Below are 20021 nucleotides of genomic sequence, written 5' to 3' on the forward strand. Positions count from 1 at the left end.
ATAGACTTTCTTCAGCTTCCAGTTCCTAGAAGCTGTGTCCCCAAAACTATTCAAATGAGAAGGAAGAAAGGCAGCAGTTCACCTCTTAAAGACCCCGACGACTACGCAGCCACCGGAATGACTAAGCAATCTGCCAGAGAGCTGTATTTAAATGTTTTCCATTTCAGCAGGAGAAGAATTTCTGTTTCTTGAGACAGGGTTTGGAAGCAAATTAGTTCAATACTGCAGACGGCCGGCAGCAGGTGACCCTCTCGCCCTGCCACCTGAGCACTAAGAACCAGGGTGTCCTTGGGGTGCAGGGAGGTGGCAATAGCTCTGTTTCTGAAGGGGAAGGAGAGACAGAGTCCCCACTCACCTAACCCTCAGGTTAGGTGTATTTTCTCTGTACCTTTAAAAAGCATTAAACATTTTGGTCCATCCCCACCACTGGTGGGTGTGAGGTAGGTTCCCGTCCTTGCTGGAGCAGCCCTGTCTGTCTGAGGAGGGGCCGGGGTGGTGGCCGCCTGGAAGGGCACTGTCACAGACTTCCCTTCCACGTTTCCAATTCCGAAGGTGGCCACCTCCCCCTCTGTAGCATGTCGACTAATGCAATGGGGACGTGGGACTGTAGTGGCTTTGGGGACAACTGCCTGGTCCTCCCCAATTCCCACTATGAGGCTTCTTGCTGTGGGTCCCTCTGACCAGTAAACTTGGTCACCATCTGACTAGACCCTGTCCTGTTTCACTGAGTGGAAGAGAGACGAAGACAGCCAAGTCAATCAGGACAGCCAAACCCACGGTCCCCGGAGAAGACCACAATTCCCCAGTGACTTGAACACAATTATCAAGCACAGTTTAAACCTGACAAAACATGTCTTCTGAAAGAGAAGGCTCCTCCCGGGAAAAGCTTTAGGGAATGATCGCACTAGGCAGGGAGAGGTTGGGGTGTGTGGTCGCCAGCGGGCATGCGGGGGTGCTCCAGCAGGCTGCTGGAGGTGCTGGCAGGGCCAGGCGGTCACAAGAAGCGTGGAGGGATGCCATCCCATGCATGCAGGGTGATGCCAGCTGTCAGGGGGCCGCTCGTGGCCCTGGGCTGGAGACAGTACCTGCTGGAGGACCACACCGGGCAGATGCCCCCATCTCCATGGAAACCTGCCCCGTGCACAGGGGCTGTGTCTCTGGGTCAAAGTGCCCTTCTGCCTGGGGAAGGCTATGTTTCCCTCTGAATGCAGCAAATGGGGACAGCCACCCAGGTGTGGGCGATAGTCTAATTGCTGGGCACATACTTCTCAGCTTCTACCTGAGAGCCATATATCATTGACTTGTCATTCGCTTAAAACTTCATTCAGTCTTGTTTAGAGAGACACCCCAGAACTAATGAAGGAGACTTTCATTTAATTAAAATAGCAAGAAAATCATTCAAAATATTTGAATCATTAAGATTGAACTTTTAAAATGGCCACCCCTCCAGTGCAGTGGGGTCAGCCACAGAGTAACTTTTTCATACATAGATTTTTTAAAAAGCTACTTTATTCTATTAGGCAGGAGCAGAGGGTGAAATATACCACCTAACTAGTTACTTTCTGATCATGATACACATTTTGAATGCTAAAAAAATGCAAAGTCAATAATAAAATGCTAGCCATAACAGAAAGAGAAAAATCTATTACCTTGAATTTATTTCTCAACCCTATTTCATTGGAGGGGTGTGTTTTTCCATTAATCTGTTTATTCTCTCCTCCTGGCTACACATTTCTAAAGAGATCAGCAGATTCACCAGAATCCGTAATATGAAAAGCGGAGCCAAGAACCCAAGTGGGCATTCTTGATTTTAGCACACATTCTAGAGAGAAGAAAACATCAACACCCATTTTCCTCCAAAATGATGACTGCTAGGGAACTTAAGAGCAGGGATGCCAAGGGTCCAGAAGCCTAAAAAGGGACAGGCAGCGGGCAGTGCAGAGACAGCTCTGGAGCCACACCTGCCTGGGCTGCAGGTAGGGGAGAAGGGCACCCGACTGAGGCTTGGAATCAGGACCAGCCTCTGGCAAACCACACGGGCATGTGTGGATAGAATTAGTAGACTGCCATCTTTACAGAAGAGGAAACTAAGTTCCAGGGAGACTGACTTAGTTGCCTGGGTTCCTCTGCAGAACTGACCCTTGAACCCCGATATTTTGACCTTTGAGAGAGCTGAAGCTGTTTCTACGGAAAGTAGAAAATACGAGTCTCTTGTATAACTACATCAACACTAAAAAAAAACAAAAATGAAGCCTCACTTTAACTACTAAGGGATGCTTGAAGATTTAAATGTAAATGCATTTTCTAAAAAATCAAACCTTGTTCATGTATCTGAGGAGCCTAATATTGAAGGGACCCTGGCACTGAACTCCCCTTTGTCCCCGAAGAACCCTAATGTGAGGATAATACCAAACATTTGTTTTCTGTTATGGACTTTTAAAACAAAATGAAGTCACATGGAGGCTGAGCTAGATTTCAGAGGAAAAATCAACTCCCTGAGGGGTTATTTGCCATAAGCAGTAAACACTCAGATCTCAAATGTACTAGATAGATCACCATATACATTAGCATTTCCCAAGATGCAGTCCCTGGAACAGTGATTCCACAGGGTGGAAAAAATGATGAAATCAGGTTGGGAACACTGGGTCAAAGTTAAGAAAGTCTTCAATTTCTTTTTTTTTAAATTGCAGGACTTTTCAGAGCCTTTAATGTGCTAATGTGAACTGTGAGTCTCCAAAAATATTTGACCAGGGAGAACCAGTGGTCTAAGAAACAGTCTTTGGAAAATATAATAATTCACAAATGCCTTAAAGGAATACCACCTAAAACACTAGTTCTAAACCCAAGGAATTGCTTTGTCTCCTTTAAATTTTGGCAGATGTGGTTTAAGTTTTATGATATCGGTTTTGCTTATTTTAGGAAGATTATTAGAATTGCTCTTCTATGTACCAATAATGGTTGAACTGAAAAGGAATTTCAAGATTTAACTGGTTCCCTCTACCCAAAATTTACAAATGGCCTGCACTGGGGACACTGGGTGTCACACTTCTGATCAGCACCAGTGGGGCTGCTGACCTTTTGACTGCGCACCCTTGCTCGGGCATTTTTCCTGCAATGCCTTCTCTGTAGTCCTTCCCAGACAAGTACTGCCTCCGCAGTGTATTTAAAGCCAAACTGCGGTGGAAGCATTAGACTCTCAGGAGAGATGAGCCCCGGGTGGCGAAGTGGGCAAGCGGGGGGCAGCTCGATGTCCACACCATCTCAACAGTCAACAACCAGCAACCACCACACACATTCCATGAGGGGGGAAGCGTGGTTCTGAGACCCTCAGAAAGGTTAATAGATTGGTGAACTACTTACTAACTGAAAAAAGGGAGGGAAAACCATGAAAGTATACTTCTGGAGAGTTGCCTTGGAACAACAAATCAAACCAAAAATTAAAACCAAGAAACACAACATTTGAAAAATCAAAATTAAGGCTACAAAAGCAAATAGAGCTCTAATAACCTTCCAACTGTAAGTCTGGCTGTCTGGAATCGGATTTCAATTCAAGAATGACACATATTTTCCCACTAACAATGATTTTTTTTTTTAAACCAAAGAAAAGCCAACTGGGCATTCCCCGGTGCGTTCCAGTGCTCGCCCGGCACCGGAAAGCTGACCAATTCATGTAACGTGTTTTGTTTCCAGGGCAGGAAATTCCAAAGGGAAGGGAAAAATAATCAAACAAGCGGTTTTCAGATCTTTCCACACATTAACCCTGATTATGATTCCAAGAGTTTGTAGGGTTTGGCTAGTTTTCATTTCTATGAAGTCAAAGGGTTGGAGGGAGAAATTCATAAAACTTCAGGTCGTGGCTGTCTGTCCTAAGAAAAGACTTGGGATTCAAATTCATAACGATTTTAGTCGGGAAATTCTACGCTCTCCACGAACGTGCGGCGTGCTTCCCTCTTCCCCGGCGAAATGTGTCTCTGGGAGGGAAGGAGCGCGCTTCAGTCCCAGTGCCAACGCCTGGTTCCTAGCTAGGTGCTTCCTCAGGACAGACGATGAGTCACAGCTTCACCAAAAAACAATAAAAAAACAAACAAACAAAAACACCAAACAACTGAGCACTGCTTGGGACATGTATGTTCAGCAGAAAGCCCAGTGGGTGCTCCTCACCCTAACATTTTACTAATTCATCGGATATAAATGCCTCCCTGGATGAATCAGGACTTTGATCTTACAGGTTGGAGGGAACACAGGGTCCTTGGGATGCACAGCGATAAATACCAGCAGGGTGAGGACGTCGCTGGGTTCGTTGTCCAAACCAGAGTGAGCGGTGCAGAGGGAACATGACTCAGGTATCTTGGAACAGCGAGATCCCATTTTATGACCCAAAAAACTGGGCAAAAGTCAATGTAAGAAACAATTTTTATGGAAAACCTAAAGTTGGAAGCTGCCCCTAGGTATTGTTTTAGGGGAGGGGGGATCTGTTTTAAGAAGGGAATTAAAAACAACATAAACAGTTTATAAGCATTATCTTCGTCTTCCATTTCATAAAACTGGGATCGTCATTCAAGCAAGGTTCAAGACGTGGTATGCAGACAAGTAAAGTCAGGGTGCCTCTTGGTCTGGACGATTTCTTTTAGTTGATAGCCTTAGTTATGTCCCAACTATGTGTGTGTGTGTGTGTGTGTGTGTGTGCATGCGTGCATGTGTGTGTGTGCACGTGCGTGTGCGTGTGTGTGTGACACATCAGGCTAGCTAGCCATCCAAAAGATGAGCATGTTAGAGAAAGCAGTTTTTTTCTGGCAAGAGTTCCCTTTATGAGCTTTTTTTTTCAGCATACAACCGTGCATTTGGAACAAGGATGAGCCCTTATAAATCATGGATATAGAGATTAATTTTTCTGGCACTGTTGGTAAAGTGAACATTAAATAAATGAGTCTACAAAAACAAGGGTAGACTCTCCTGGTGAGATTCACATTTAGGTCCCATTTAAGGACTTTATCAACCAGAATTTTATTTTAATGCAGGCTTTTTTTTCATTAACAAGTTCCTGGACACCCTAAAACAGACTTGCAAATTTCCATATTATTATTATTTTTTAATGCTCACTTGAGGACATTTTTCCATTTTTTGTTCAGATAGAGTGGGAGGGAGAGAGAGGAAGAGAAAGAGAAACATCTACGTGAAAAGGACACATCGAGTGGCTGCCACCTGCAAGACCAACCAGGGCTGGGGACAAACTGCAACCGCGGTACGTGCCCTTAGCGGAAACTGAACCCAGGTCTCTCTGGACTGCAGGCTGACGTTCTAACCGCTGAGCCAAACTGGCCAGGGCAAATTTCCATATTATTTAAAAGCAAGATTAGATTAAAAATCTGCTCAATTTTTCTGCATAGTTTCATGACATAAACCCTACATTTTTCTTCCTTGAAAATCAAAAATAATGTATAGCATTGTTTTTCAAAATGCAGTGCGTAACCCACTGGCCCTGGAATCATAAGGGAGTATTTAAAAAATGCAGATTCCCGGGCCCAGCCTCAGGCGTACTGGATTATAAACCCTGGGGTCGGGCCCAGGAAGTCTAATCGACAGTTTTCAGCGCTCTGCGTGTGATCTTCACGCACAGTAAAGGGCATGACCAATATCTTTAGAGAACTAGCTTGATTATTACATACTGGTTGAATTAATTTCTAAACTGAAAACCAGAAAGATACAGAATAAATTATTTGCCGATTGTTCTAATTGCTTTTTAAAAAAACGAGAACTTGAATGCATTTATACCTACTCCAAGGAAGCACAGAAGAACCTGAGAGCTACAAATAACATTCTCGGAAAGCTGTTTATCCTGCTCAGAATGGGTTTCCTTTATTTTTCAAAGAGAAGGCTGGGACTTGGGCACCAGCATCTCCTTCTGCCCCAAATGGCTTTTGGATTTTCCAATTAGCGAGATTTTTCTCTCAGATAAATTTGATGAAGTTTCCAATCCAGCTTATCAGTTAGGAAGATTATCAGAAAATGAAATACCAGGCAAATGAAGCAGATCTAACAAGAAAGGAAAAGCCATAAACCGTGTTTACACCGAGAGTGTTCCTGGCGGGGACCTGGGCCACTGAACGAATGAGCTGCTGGGGGCCACACAAAGGTATCGGGTTTGGGATGACAATGGAGATGAGAAGACACAAACAGGTGGAGAGGAGATTCGGTTCTTGAAAGAGAAGAGGAGGAGGAGGAGGAATCTGACACTAAAAAAGTGAAAGACAAAAAAAAACAAAACAAAAACAAAAGGATCAAAGCAAAAACACTTTAGAAACAGAAAGGAAAAATAAACTGAATTTTCATATACTCACATAAGCTGCAAAGAAAATGAGGTCATGTGATACATAGTCATTCCTCTACCCGACAATAGAACACAAGTGCTTTTCGAAGGAAACAATGTGTTGTTTCCCATTGGTTATTTACATGTTCGGCAATAACAGCGTGGAATAAAAATAACTCGGGTTTACCTGGGCACCGATTCAGCAATATGATCCACTGAAAACAACACATCTTTAACCTGCAACACCCAGAGGTCCTAGAGGAATGTCTTTGCCTTTCGATTGAAAAGGGTTAGAACTGGGCTCTTCCTAGATCCGGTTTTTTGATGAAAGGCAAACGGAGTGTGTCTGTGTTTTCCTAGGTGCCGATACTGAGGTGCAATGACATGTCAGGGTCCCAGCATCATGGCAGCGGAGTGCTAAGCTTTCTACGCTGGCCCGTGGGTGGCTGTGCTGGTTCTTGAAAGGAAGCTGGGACTGCCACCTTCATGCCTCACAGCGGGGGGACACAGCCCTGGGGAGACCACCACAGTGACAGTTCACAAAATGAATCAGATTTTCAAATTAAAAGAATTATTTTGCTTTGGACCGGTGTCTGGTTACAGTAAAGACAAATCCCCTTACTCTGCATCCTGTTTGGAGGCCAAAGGGACAAAGAAACTGTTTTTCATCCCCTATTTAAGGAACCACCAATGTGTTCCAAAGAAAAAAAGAGTCACAGCTTCAAAGTTCTGACGGCCACCCCACTGATTCCTCTTTTTCAGTGACAGAGGTGGGGGGAGGAGAGAGAGGTGACATTAGAAGGGAAATCACGTACTTTAAGGGGGGCCTTTTCAGTTTGCCACATCCATTTAATAAAACCAGCATCCACTCGGTCACCACAGTGGACTCGGCCAGTCAAAGCGCCGAGACATGGGCTCACCCTGTGTGACCACCGACCTGCAAACGGACAGTTTCAGAGGTGGAGCCCTGTTCCGACTGAGTCACCACTTCCAAAGTCAAGGACACCGAGCCCGTCCTGGATAAAGACCCAGGTGTATAATAATGGTACTGTGGTAACATTTTTTTTTAAAGGTTCTTATCTGACATATGTACTAAAATTTTAACAGGTGAAACATCATGTTTGGAATTTGCTTTGAAACTCTACAAAAACGAAGTGTGGGACAGGAGAGATGGGCGGGAAAGGAACCCTAACTGCTGAAGGCTGGCAGTAGGGACATGGGGATTCATCATATTGTATCTGTAGTTTGGTGTATTTGAGTATTTACCCCAAGAGAAAATAAAAAATGAATAGGAAATGAATTTTAGTTCTGGAACAGAAGAAGGAGGGATTCAAGAGGGCCTGTGGGTTCACAGAGGGGTTGACGTGCGCAGGGGCGGCAGGATGACGACGGGAAGGCACGTGGCTTTGGCCCCGTGTCCTCGCCGATGCGGACCCTGCCCAGCTGTGCTTGTGGTGCAGGCCTGTGCCCTCCCGGTTGGGGGCTTTAGGAAAACAGCGAAGCCCCGCTGTGGCCTGGACCAACGCTGCGGGCGTGCTGTCGCCCGACAGGCTGGTTCCCTCAGACCAGAGCTGACCGCAGGGTCACTTCTCAGTCCGGGACCCTTTCCCCTCGGACAAGCTCCTTTTCTCTGTGGCCCGATGGCTTCCCTACGTGGGCAGTGCTGCGGCGGGTGCTCGGAATCACCAGCTCCTCCAGCGCCTCGCGCTGACAGCCGGACAGGCGCGTGGCCCGGACGGCGAGCTCGGCCGAGTCTGGACCGGGCAGCCTGGGCGCCGGGGGCGCGCCTGTGCGGGGGCGGAGGACCCTCCGCGGATGGAGACGGCTCCCCAGGGCGTGCTAGCTGCATGGCGGGCACCTGGGAACCTGACCCTGCTCATTCGTGGGAGGAACACTGGGCAGTGGACGAGAAGCTAATGAAAACGGTCACTGTTGGGTGCAGGTGGAGGCGGGTGGGGGCCCGTGGAGGGCGGGAGGGGGCCGGTGGAGGGCCGGTGGAGGCCGGGTGGGGGCAGCCTCCCCTGCGAGCCTCCCGGACTGGTTCAAACCCGTGGGCTCACAAGACAGGCCACCCACACGCCGAAGAGCGCGGGCCCTGCCGCGCTGACCTCCAAACAGCGGGCTTTGTCATGGAGACGGAGGCAGCTTTCCCGTCTCTGGGTGAAGATGTTTAAGTCTCTGGTTGCAGTGATCATTTCAGAACGTTTCCCTCACTATGACCACAACGGACGAGGCGTCACGCGGCCTCCATTCCCGGACTCGCTGGCCTCCGGGTACTAACTGGTGGCGTGCAGGCCTACCACGTGGGGCGCGGGGCGGCCGGGGAAGGGGCCCTGGAGGGATTCCTGTGGCCAGCACGACGACAGTGCAGCGGGCACTGGCCAGTGGCCGGGAAGCTGCGGTTTTCTCCTGTGTTCAAGGGCACCTGCACCAGCCACCCAGACCCCTGGGCTCCCAGAGCGGGTGACAGAGCAGGGCATAAACACCACTAAGGACCAGGCGGGCAGTGACCCCCACCGGGCCACACAGACACACCTCCCTGGACACTGGGGCACCTGGGCCTTCACCTGAAGACGGAGACTCCTGAGGGGAAAGGTGCCAAGGGGTGAGAGAACGGATAATAGGGCCTCACTCATTTTCTGCCACTCCCTGGGTCCCACGTGACGTGGCATTTGGCTGAGGAACGAGGAAAGGCTGGAGGAGCTGAAGGTCCAAGCCGGGGAGGTAAGGGGTCTCCCAGGGTCCTGGGGAAGGGGAAAGGAGGACGGCAGCCTGGGCAGCCAGGGCAGCGGAATGAGCTGGAACTGCCCGGTGCCATGATACACTTCACCTCCGTCTCTTCTCCCCGCCCGAGCCTCACCTCGCAGTGACTTGTCATGACAGCCCGACCTTCCTATTCCAGAATGAGGAGGGTCAGAGTCCCTCCAGCAGGGCTGGACCCACCCCGGCCTGCTGGCCAATCCAGGGTCGGGCCATCGCCGGGGTTGGGTAGTGGCTTCGGCAGTCTGCGCCTGCTGGTGCACTAAAGCACACCAGTGTGCAATTCAGCTGCTTCCAAGGCCCAGTGTCCTTTGACCTAGGGCCCTGGGGCAGACTTCTCAAGCGGGTCTTAAATTTGGTGAAAGGGAGCCTAGTGCAGGGACGCAGTCTGCAGGCAGCTGTGACAGTGGGCTTGGGAGGCCCATGGCTGCCTCCCTGGGGCCCTTTCCCCGCCCGGAGATGGCTGTGCACGCCTTGGGGCTGCTCCCTAGCTTTCTGGGCTGGGTCAGGAGTTGGGACCAGGCACACCCAGATCGGGACTAACCTTCACACAGACCCCCACAGGTAGCAGGAAGAGCAGCAGAACCAGGTTCCAACTGATGCACTGGAACGGACTTGGAGGCTCAAAGGGGAGTGAATTTCTGTATCTCTCGTGGGTCTGTTGAGTCCTCCAAATTGCTGCTGTATAGTCGGTGTTACTGGTAGAACTGCTTGTTTGGAGTACTGGAAACTACAGAGGTATAGTTCCTCCTCCGTGCTTAGGCGAACGTGGCAAGGCCAGTGGCAGAGAGGTGCTCAGAGGTGCTAAATGCCACAGGCCTCCACGTGGGGACAGTGGAGTCAGAAGCTCGGAACCACCAGCCTCCCTGCGGGGTCTGGTGCTGGATGTGTGTGTGTTCGTATGTGCAACTGCCCAGAAATCAGATCCTGGATTTCACAAGGTCTGAAGTCGAACATGAGAGGGAGAGACAGAAAAGCAGAGAGGAAGCCTGATGGAGAGGGGAACCATCTATTTTTAGTTTCAGGTTTTAGGCTCTAGGAGCAAGGGGGGGGAAATAGGGAGATTTCAGAGCTGTTTTGGGCATGTAACAGTACTTCCCCCACCGCGAACACACTTCAGAAAATGCACCTCGGTTGAGAGTTTAACCAATTTGCATGAGTTATTTCCCCAGCCCCAGTATCTGGTCATCTTGGTACCCCGTCACACTTGGAGTTGACACTATTCCGTCCCCTCTGGCTCTTTCTTCTCACCTGTCTCCGGGTCGCTGAAGTCTGGCAAAGTAATTGTATTAAGCTGTCGTCTGTCCGCAATGGTTCTGTCTAAGAGGCTGCTCCCTCGTCCAGAATCACTGCAAAACAACAGCTAGAAATGTCAGTCATTCGAAGGGTGGGTGGGAGGAAACAGAATCAACCAATACCGACTCCCAAAAGGCAGTTTTCGATGTTGGGTGCGTTTCTGATGTTCTTGGGCACCTTTTCCTCTGTTGCAAAGCGTCCTGCTTGTAGCTCGACTGGGAGTGCTTTCAGCAGTCAATGTCACAAACACAGCTTAAACCACACCCACAGATCCTGGCTAATTTTAGCCTCTTTCTTTGTCAGTATAAAATGTAAAAATGAGAACTAACAGCCCCATTCGTCATCCACCTTACAGGGGGATCTGACTGGCACGCTGAGTCTTGGCACTCAAGCCCATGCATGCTCTCCTGGACTGTCTGAGAACTGGGGTGCTCACACCAGTGCTTCGGAGCCCGTGCTGCCCCGGGAAGCCGCGGGGGGCACTTCTAAAAACCACCGATGCCCAGGGCCCACCCCAGAACAGAGGCATCAGAATTTCCGGGGCAGTCAACAGTTTTCAAAGCTCCGCAGAGGGTTCTAATGTACAGCCGGATTCGAGAACCCCTGGCCCCTGCTCTTCAAAGGACCATGGCAACCATGGCCTCGTGTGTGTCCCAGAGCAAGGTGAATTGTGTGTGCAGATATCCCCGGTTAGCAGGTGAGGGAAAGGACGTGTGAGGTCGCACAGAGCTGGTAGCGGCACAGGTGGAGCTACAGCCCCCCTCCCCCAGTGTTCTTGAGCTGGGAGGGGGCCTGGAGGGGACACAGCGGGGTTCAGGGGTTTGCTTCCTGTGCTGGATCCCCTCTCCAGCTTGCTCCTACAGGGGAGACTCTATCAGGTGTAACCGGAACGACACACAGCTGAGGGACCTGAGCTCATGCAGACTCTTGTTTTTGATTCTTTAATTCTAAGCAACTTATAAGCAAAAACAATTGTATTCTTCTCTTTTCTGCTATCACGACATTCTATCAAAAAATCTCCAAAAAGAAACTTATCTGTCTCTTGAATTTTGAGTCTTTAATGTTATTCTTTGAATCCATTTTTTTTTTTTTTTTTTTGTAAATCAATCTGGGGCTCTAAGGTGATATTGTTTTGTTCAGAAGTTCAAATTCTACAATAAAGGAACACAATTTTCTTCCTCATTGCAGCTGTTGCTAAAAGTGGTACAAACAAGATTTGGTATGAAACTTAATATAGTTTGCAGGCTGTAATTTCCAAATGAAGTGATGGAGTTAGAGAAATCCACAGGAAACAGAAGGAAACTTGCCTCAGTACAGAGGATTCCGCAGCCTATACTTACACCACTGGGTACATGTTTTTCGGAAACTGTTCTATTAGTTATTTCCACCACTAAGAAACAATACATGTCTCTGAGCAGAAGATAACATCAAAATACACACAGTTTCATTAAACACATCACTGACGAAATATTTCTAGCACTGGTCTATTCATGTATGTGGTTTTAATGTCAACATTACAAAAATGTTACCCCAAATCTGAATATTGCAGTGGCTCCCCACTTAGGGAGTTTATCAGAAGATGTCATCTCAAATAGAGTGTATTTCCATCCCCTCGGGGATTCCAGGGCACGCCAGGAGGTGCTGGCATTGCAGAGGAGGGGCCTGGGTTCTCAGTGGACCACATCTCAGGAGGTGGCTCAGAAATGTTTGTTTCAGCCACAACCCTGCTGGCTTTCTACCTCACTGAGTTTCGGAGGACGGGGTTGGCTGTCACGAGGGGTGCTGGGTCCTGGGACTCGCCCGGGGGTCTGTCCCTACATCTGTCCCCAACAAGGAGGTCACTTTGGGCAAGGCCCTGTTCCCTGTGCCTCAGTGCCTTTCCTCCCAGGAGAAGGTAAGGAGTGTCCTCCGACACAGAACTGTGTAAGGCTGAACCGAGGTTGTCCAGGCGGAGGAGTCAAAAGAGTTATAACTTCTAGGCACGTGCCAGGTGTCATTATAAACACACATACCTACAAGCAGGCATGTGAGGCTCATGTGGCTGGCCGATTTCTGAAGAACACCAGCCTTCTGGGGCAACGGCAGGGCTGGGGAAGCTGATCAAGGACCTCCTCCTCCACCTTCCAGTGTTAGAAGCCCCGACTGAACAAAATCTTCACTTGTGAACTCCACCCACTGCCAATGACAGTCTGTTTCCCCTCCACCAGCTGAGAAACTATGTTCGGCTACATTCCCTGGTTCCTTTTAGCATATACACATAGCTAACTATTCAAAATGGACATGCTTTGGTTTTTATTCCGAATGTTGTGATTGAGAATTTTGCTGGATGCATTAAGCAATTTTTCGTTCACTTATAGGCTGCAGAGGTTTAACCCATCAAGATTTGCCTTTCCTGTGACCCACAGCAAGTGGAAGAAGGGGCAAGGGCCCCGCCATACTCCCTTACTCTGGCCAGGATCTCTCACGAAAGCCTGAACGCTGCCTTCCTCTCTTTCGGGGGCACTTCTGCTGGGACACCTCCCGGGACCTCCCAGACCCCTCACAGCCAGTTGCCGCGCATCCTCTCGGCCTGCCCTCGGCTGCCAGCAGCTCCCCCAGGGAAGACGGCAGGAAGGGAAGGAACCTCTCCCGGTCGGTGGTGCCCAAAGAGGGCTCGGGAGAGAAAACGGGAAGGAACCCCAAATCCATGGTACAGAGCTGAAGACATCCAGAGAGGTCATTTGCACCCCCAGCTAATTTCTGTTCCCCGCTAGGACTGAACATGTAGAGTGAGGTGCGGTGATGGTTACAGTTCGGTGGAAACGGGAAGGTTCTCCTGGAAATGCTCCAGCTTTCATGGCCACACAGGGCGAAACAAGGGGTGAGCTGGCGGCGGACCAGGAGTCAGAGCCTGGCCTGCTGGGTGCCCCCGCCCCTTCGTCCCTGCACCAGAGGTCGCCACTCGATTCCCGCTCAGGGCACATGCCCAGGTGGCGGGTTCTGTCCCCGAGGTACGTACAGGAGGCAACCAATCGATGTCTCTCTCACGTTGATGTTTCTCTCCCTCTCCCTTCCTCTCTTTCTAAAAAAATCAATAAAAACATATTTTTTAATTTTAATTTTTATTTTCTTGGTACGTGCCCCTAGTAGGAACTGAACCCGGACTCTCTGGTTCACAGGCCAATGCTCCAACTGCTGAGCCGAACTGGCCAGGGCAAAACATATATATATATATATTTTTTTTAATTTTTCAACATTTTATTTTTTTTATCCTTACCCAAGGACATTTTTCCATTTTTTGTTCAGATAGAGTGGGAGAGAGAGAGAGAAAGAGAGAGAGAAACATCGATGTGAAAGGGACACATTGAGTGGCTGCCACCCCCACGACCCAACCAGGGCTGGGGACAAACTGCAACTGAGGTACAAGCCCTTAGCAGGAACCGAACCCGGGTCTCTCTGGACCGCAGGCTGACACTCTAACTGCTGAGCCAAACCAGCCAGGGCAAAACATTTTTTTTTTAAAAAGAAATTGGTTGCAACTCAGAGAGGCAGAATGCCCGGTGGAGGGAGCTTTGCTCGACAGGCCTGGGTTCATCTCGTAGCTCTGCCACTTACTTCACTGGCAGAACTTGGGCAAGTTATTTAGCCTCGGTTAGCTTCCATTTTATCTTCTAGGAAATGGGAAGGACAGCAGTTACCCTGCAGGGCTGAGGACACAGGGGCTGAAGATCCCGTGTGAACAACCTAGCACAGCGCTGGCAGGGGAGGGAGCCGCCACCCCCGGCTGAAGCGTGTGAGGCTCGCTCGGGGAGGCCCTGGTCAGAGGTCGCACTGCCTGGAGTGGCCGAGTGAAAATGCACAAGTGGAGGCGCCCTTAGAGACTAAGAGAGAGAAGACACAACGCGAGACTGATTTCTATCCCGAATTGTAAGCGAAACTGCAGACCTAGGGGAATACATCCAGGCTTCTGAAGTGACAGACACCTTGTCAAATGTACGCGAGAGCACGCCACCCACCCTTTGCTCACAGCAAGAGACACACTCAGTCTGCAGGTGGAAGGTGCTCTGCACGCTGTCGAAGGGGCGGCTCGGGGACCAGCTCACAGAGCTCTTCCTCAAGCAGAAGGAAAGTGGGGGACCGAGCTGCAGAGAACACGAAGCCTGGCCCTGCTCCTGCCCATGTCCTCCTCTGTGCTCTGGAGGCCTGTGCCACCTCAGGGTGAGCTGGGAGCCATGAGACGTCCTGGCAGGCCGGGCAGCACCCCCACCCCTGCCACTGCTCAGGCTCCCAAACAAGGGCGCCCTGAGCCAGGAAGTCCGCGTGGACCTTCTCCAGGTAGAAACCAACCGCCTCCGGCCCAGACGCTCACTGCTAAGTTTGATTTTTAAGCAGGGACACTCCTCACACGCTTGTTCATGTGATTCCACCCTTTTCTAAAAGGCCGTGTGACCCGAGGGCAGGCTGCTGGGCCCGAGCTGCCCTTATCTGGAGAACTGCAGAGCGAGCTGTCCCTCGTCCAGGCACAGCCCTCCCCTCCTGGTGCTCTTCTCGTGCGGGGCAGGTCTTCCCTGGCCCTTCTGGGAGGATGTCTAAATTTGCACAATGGTAAGCGCTACAGGAGAAACATTTATTTATATCCCAGAGAAAATAAAGTTAAAAACAAAAAAGAGGAAGCTGCTTCATAAGGGGCTCGATTACCCCCACCCCCCACCCCCGCCCCAGGCTTCTGGAGCAGCTGGAGGCAGGAGCAGCTGGAGGGAGCAGCTCTGGGCTGGGACCCTCCACCCGCCCCATCCCCATCCAGGCTGTGCCTGGAGCCAGGGTGCTCCTGCTGCAGCCCTGAGAGATCCTTCAGGAAACAGGAAGTAGGGACACAGCCCAGCATTTGGTTAAGTATCTTTAGAAAGCTTTCCAATTCTGCTATTTTTTCTCCTCGCATTCAGTATTCTTGGTTGCTAAGTGGGAGGAAATGTGGGGAGGTGGGAGAGGTGTGGAGAACTGAGGGAAACTGGCAGCGTGAACGCTGATGGGTCTATTTTCTCAGTTCTAAAGGGGGCACAGGCAGAGGGACGTGCTGCAGCGGGAAGGAAGCAGCCAGCCCGGGCAGTGGCTCCGTCCGCTGGCTCGTGGCGGAGTCCCCCGAACCTGCTGCTTCTCCGAGGCCAGGAGTGAGGGGCATCAGGGACATATACATAAGCATTTTCTACTTCTGCTTAGACTTAGAAAAGGAGAATATTTCTGAAATTGAAATGATCTTTATTTTCAGAACATACCCACAAAAGGGAAGATACTCTTCTCATCAAGAGGATGACAGGGATGCACGCAGGCTACGGTTACGCAGGGAGAGTCCTGCACCCCGGCTCTGCAGGGGGTCGCGTGGCTTTCCAGAATGAGCCCCCTCCCTCCTAGCTGCACTGCCTTGGGGCCTGGTCACGTCTGTTAATTTCAGTTCCAAAGGACTCAGCCCCTTATCAGGGCCCTGACCTTGACCTTTTTTTAACCCACAGAAACTTCTGTCAAACAAAATAGCCCCATGGAACCTCCTCTGGACGCTGCTGCTCCCTACTGCCCATCCTGCCTTTCCTCTCCCCCGCCACAGCCCGCCTGCCGGCCCCGTGGGCCAGGCTGGGCAAGCCACACCCTTAGGACGCATTCACCATTTGAGTTTTATCTATTTTTAGGCCCCTGACTTTTAAGAGCATAATGTGGGCTGCCCATACACCTTGCCATGAGCTCGAAAAATGTTCTGAATGCGTGGGCAGTTGTCTGAATTCACTGGAGTCATTGCACCCGTTTATTACATTACTTCCTGGATGGGCCAGGGCACACGCGGTAACCTGAACACACAGCGGGAAAACTGCCCAGGCTTGAACACGGCTGCAGCAGGTCATCAGGTGTCTCTCAGCGGCATGCAGGTCCCCAGATTATCCCCCTCTGTGGGGTGGGCCCTGGCACTGACCGGACCGACCAGGCCTCTGCACAGCTCTGCAGGGCAGTTAGCCTGAAGCAAGCCGACAGTAAGGCACAGAATTTCATCTGGCCGAGATCCGATCGATTTCCACCTTGTAGAAAAGATAACCCCAAACAATGTATTTTGTTTCCTATTGTTTTTGCATGTATTTGCAAATTCATTTCAGCATCTCTATTTTTCAAATTCTTCTTTGAATGGGCCTTAATAATTTTACTGGTTCCCTCTTTAGCTAATGAGGTAAATCAATCCTTTGATGCTTAATTTCTGTTTGAGTCATGATTTTAACTTTGTGAAAAGAACACTATCATGCCAATAGCAAATTCTACTCTCCTTGGTAGGGTGTGACCTGTTGTCTATGCAGGTCATTACTTATTTGTTTTTTAAAATACATTTTTATTGATTTTTTAGAGAGAAAGGAAGGGAGAGAGAGAGAGAAAGATTAATGTGAGAGAGAAACATTGATCAGCTGCCTCCTGCACGTCCCCCTCTGGGGATCGAGCCTGAAACCTGGGCATGTGCCCTGACCAGGGATCAGACCGGGACTTCTCAGTCCATGGGATGATATTCAATGCCCTGAGCCACATCGGCTGGGCTATGCAGGTCTTTTATTTATTTATTTTTAAATAATTTTTTCTTTATTAATTTTTAGAGAGAACAGAAGAGAAAGGGAGAGAGAGAAACATATATGAGCGAGAACATCGACTGGCCGCCTCCTGCATGCCCCCCACTGGGGATCGGGCCCACAACCTGGGCACGTGCCCTGACTGGAACTCGAACTGGTGACCTCTTGGTGGATGGATTGACGCTCAACCACTGAGCCACACCAGCCGGGCTATGTAGGTCTTTTAAACATTACTGGAAGAATCCAATATGGAATATATTATTGACCAGCCTACCCATAAACCATCAGAGAGTCTTCATTCATGAACTGAGCCTACTGGGTCACTGTGGCAGCAAATGCAAAAAACCCCATGATTTGGTGACTTCACCAGCCATTGGGAGAAAATCCCCTTGAAGATGGAACATAGTGAGGGGAGGCTCCCCCCACTATTGTCTGCTGTGTCTGGGGTCCTAGAAGGGCACAGGGTGACAGGTGATGCCTGCTAAGTGCCAATCAGAGGGCACTGACAGTAAGGACCCATGCAAAGACCACACGGAACAGGCACTGCGGGCTCTCACCTGGGATTGGTTAGGTTGTAGCAGGATTTCCATATTTGTAACATGTGCTTGCACGTGAGAAGCGCCTCATCCGGGCCGCGGCACAGCGACTCCAACTTCACTTTGGAAAACAGCAGTCTGGTGGGGAGACAAGGGGAGAAAACAACAAAGCTGACACCAAGGGAGTGGCCTGGCGGGGACTCACTCTGGAATGGGTGCCCGAGGGCTTCACCCACCAAGGGCAGCCCGGCAGCTCTCAGTTCAAAGGGGGCTTTGCCTGGTGTCACGCTGAGGCGCGTGCAGGCACATGACCCTTCGTGGTCAGGCGACAGGCATCAGAGTGGCTCCTCTTACTCAGGACACAGGGCTTCATCACAAACATGCCTTTTAAGAACAAAACCAATTCGTCTACAGAACTTCGAAAATTCATTAAAAGCTAATCTTGACTTATCTACAAAGTTACACAGCAGAAGTGACCCCGTTGATGTGAATATCTACAAATAGTCTTCCACAATGATCCTCACCTTGTGAAGGTGAGCAGGTCTCACGAGCTTCCGAAAGCCTGAGTCGGAGGGACATGCGGAGGGGCATCTGGCCTACTCCCTCCCCCTCTGCTCTTCCCCAGCCCTGCTATTCAGGGGCGAGGACTTCACCAACTTCCTCCTAACCACTATCTCTTCCCTATTTCAAAAAAAATTATTTTTTCCTTTATTGATTTTGAGAGAGAGAGGAAGGAAAAGGGAGAGAAACACAGAAACACAATGAGAGAGAACATCGACTGACGGCCTCCTGCATGCCCCCCACTGGGGATCAGGCCCACAACCTGGGCATGTGTTCTGGCCAGGAATCTAACTGGTGACCTCTTGGTGCATGGGTCAATGCTCAATCACTGAGCCACCCCTGCCGGGCTCTTCCCTATTTTTGTTACCACCAATGGCTTCACCCCACCCCCAACCCCCACCCAGACCTTCTGAGCGCTAAGCTTGGACCTCTCTCGCTTTCTCAGTCCCTCAGATTAGCCCATCCAGGAATTCTCCTCGGTCTCTCGCGACATCAGCCCTCCTGGTCCCCGGCTCATCACTGCCACCCTGTGAAAGCCCCAGCATGAGCCCGGATTCCTTCCTGACCCTCTTCCTAGTCCCTGACTTGCCCAGCTCAAGAAACGGTATTACAAAGATCTCCAGAAGTCGCTTTCATTCTCAGCTCAAGAAACTAGTGATTCCTTCCTGTCTGTAATAATAAGTCAGAATCCCCCCCCCCCCCGAGTCCTTTAAGGCACTCTGCCCACTGGCCACTCCTCTGTCACCGCCGGTGTGAGCATCCCTCCGGAGGGCCCTCACTCCTGCCAAAGGAATTCTCGGACCAAAGGCTATGGCTCTGTGATAACTCTATGAACACGATGCCATGTCCTCAATCTTCATCTCTACTGATCCTCGACCTCCATGTTCTTCCTGAAGCCACCTGAAACCCCACCTCACAAAACAAGTCTCCCACGGAACCACGTTCACCCTCAGTCTCCACTCAGTGTGCACCAGGTTAGCTGGTGCTGGCTGTTACTTGGAAGAAAACGTGGGAGGAGCCCCTGCCTGTGAGGGGCCACCGGGGTGCCTGGCCCTGCGTTTGGCTCTCCGCAAACATCAACGCCATCCTCGGAACACCCCTTCTCAGCGGCTGTTTTTCTCCCTCAGTACGAGAACCCCAACCCCTCTCTCTCCGGCCGCTCTGCCACTGTGCCTAGACCTGTGCTCAGAGCTCAACGGGCCTTTAATCAACACCGCCATCTACGTTCTCTATAAATCACAGGAGATAAAGAAATGTGTTTTTGTGATTTCAGTTAGGCATAAAGGAGAATTCCTCCACCACGCATAATACGACGGCCTCCCTTGAAGGCACTTGGGAGCAGGAAAGTCTCTCTTTCCTCTGTGGTCCTGAGATGGAATAAGGGTGGTTCTAACCAGTCACTGCCCAAGCTCAGGGACGAGTCAGCACCAACCACTCCATCTGAATGGAACGCAGGATGCCCAAGGGGACGCTGTGGGCTCCCAGGGGGTCAGGGGCCAGTTTGCTCAAGCCTGGGTTTGCAGAAGCCCGATGATGGGGTGACGACCCAGGCTGTGAGAGGGACGGCGTCTGCAATCTACAAGCAGGTGGGCATAAAGAGTGAGCCTGGACATGAGCCCAGGACTCAGCTTCTGCTCTAAAAGTTCTCGGGAGGTGAGTATTCCCCGAGGTCTTTCCAGGACCATCTGCAAGGAATGGCAGCAACTCAGGGTGTCGGGAGGGGGTTTAGGAAGCCAGAGCTGACAGCTGCTGATGTCTTCATGAGCCCAGAAGGTGGTAGAACTTTTCCAGTGGAATCTCCCACCAAACTGGGGTCAACTGGGAGATGTGTTACCACGGAGGGAGAAGCTGCCAAAAGGTCACCTGTCAGCTTTTGGTGGAGACCTGCCCAAGGCTAGAGACTCTCTTGGATGCGAGCTGATTGGCCCGGGGAAACCCGCCTAGGGCCATGGTGATGTTCTTTGGGAGGCTGGCCAAACTCGGGGGGGG

At 50.4% G+C, this 20021-nt stretch overlaps 1 protein-coding gene across 8 annotated transcripts in view; it reads right to left on the reverse strand.

Annotated features, from left to right (window-relative positions):
• TTC7B (tetratricopeptide repeat domain 7B) overlaps positions 1 to 20021 on the reverse strand; it is a 236332-nt gene that overhangs the window by 46648 nt on the left and 169663 nt on the right. For all 8 annotated transcript variants that reach the window (XM_036264184.1, XM_036264171.1, XM_036264191.1 and 5 more), the window contains 2 exons: positions 17493 to 17609; positions 10319 to 10416 (listed from right to left, as the gene is read on the reverse strand). In XM_036264184.1, the coding sequence (XP_036120077.1) occupies positions 10319 to 10416; positions 17493 to 17609 (215 nt within the window). The remainder of the gene's footprint in view (positions 1 to 10318; positions 10417 to 17492; positions 17610 to 20021) is intronic.

This window comes from Molossus molossus, unplaced genomic scaffold, assembly GCF_014108415.1.
Source record: "Molossus molossus isolate mMolMol1 unplaced genomic scaffold, mMolMol1.p scaffold_m16_p_1, whole genome shotgun sequence".
Taxonomy (NCBI): Eukaryota; Metazoa; Chordata; class Mammalia; order Chiroptera; family Molossidae; genus Molossus; species Molossus molossus.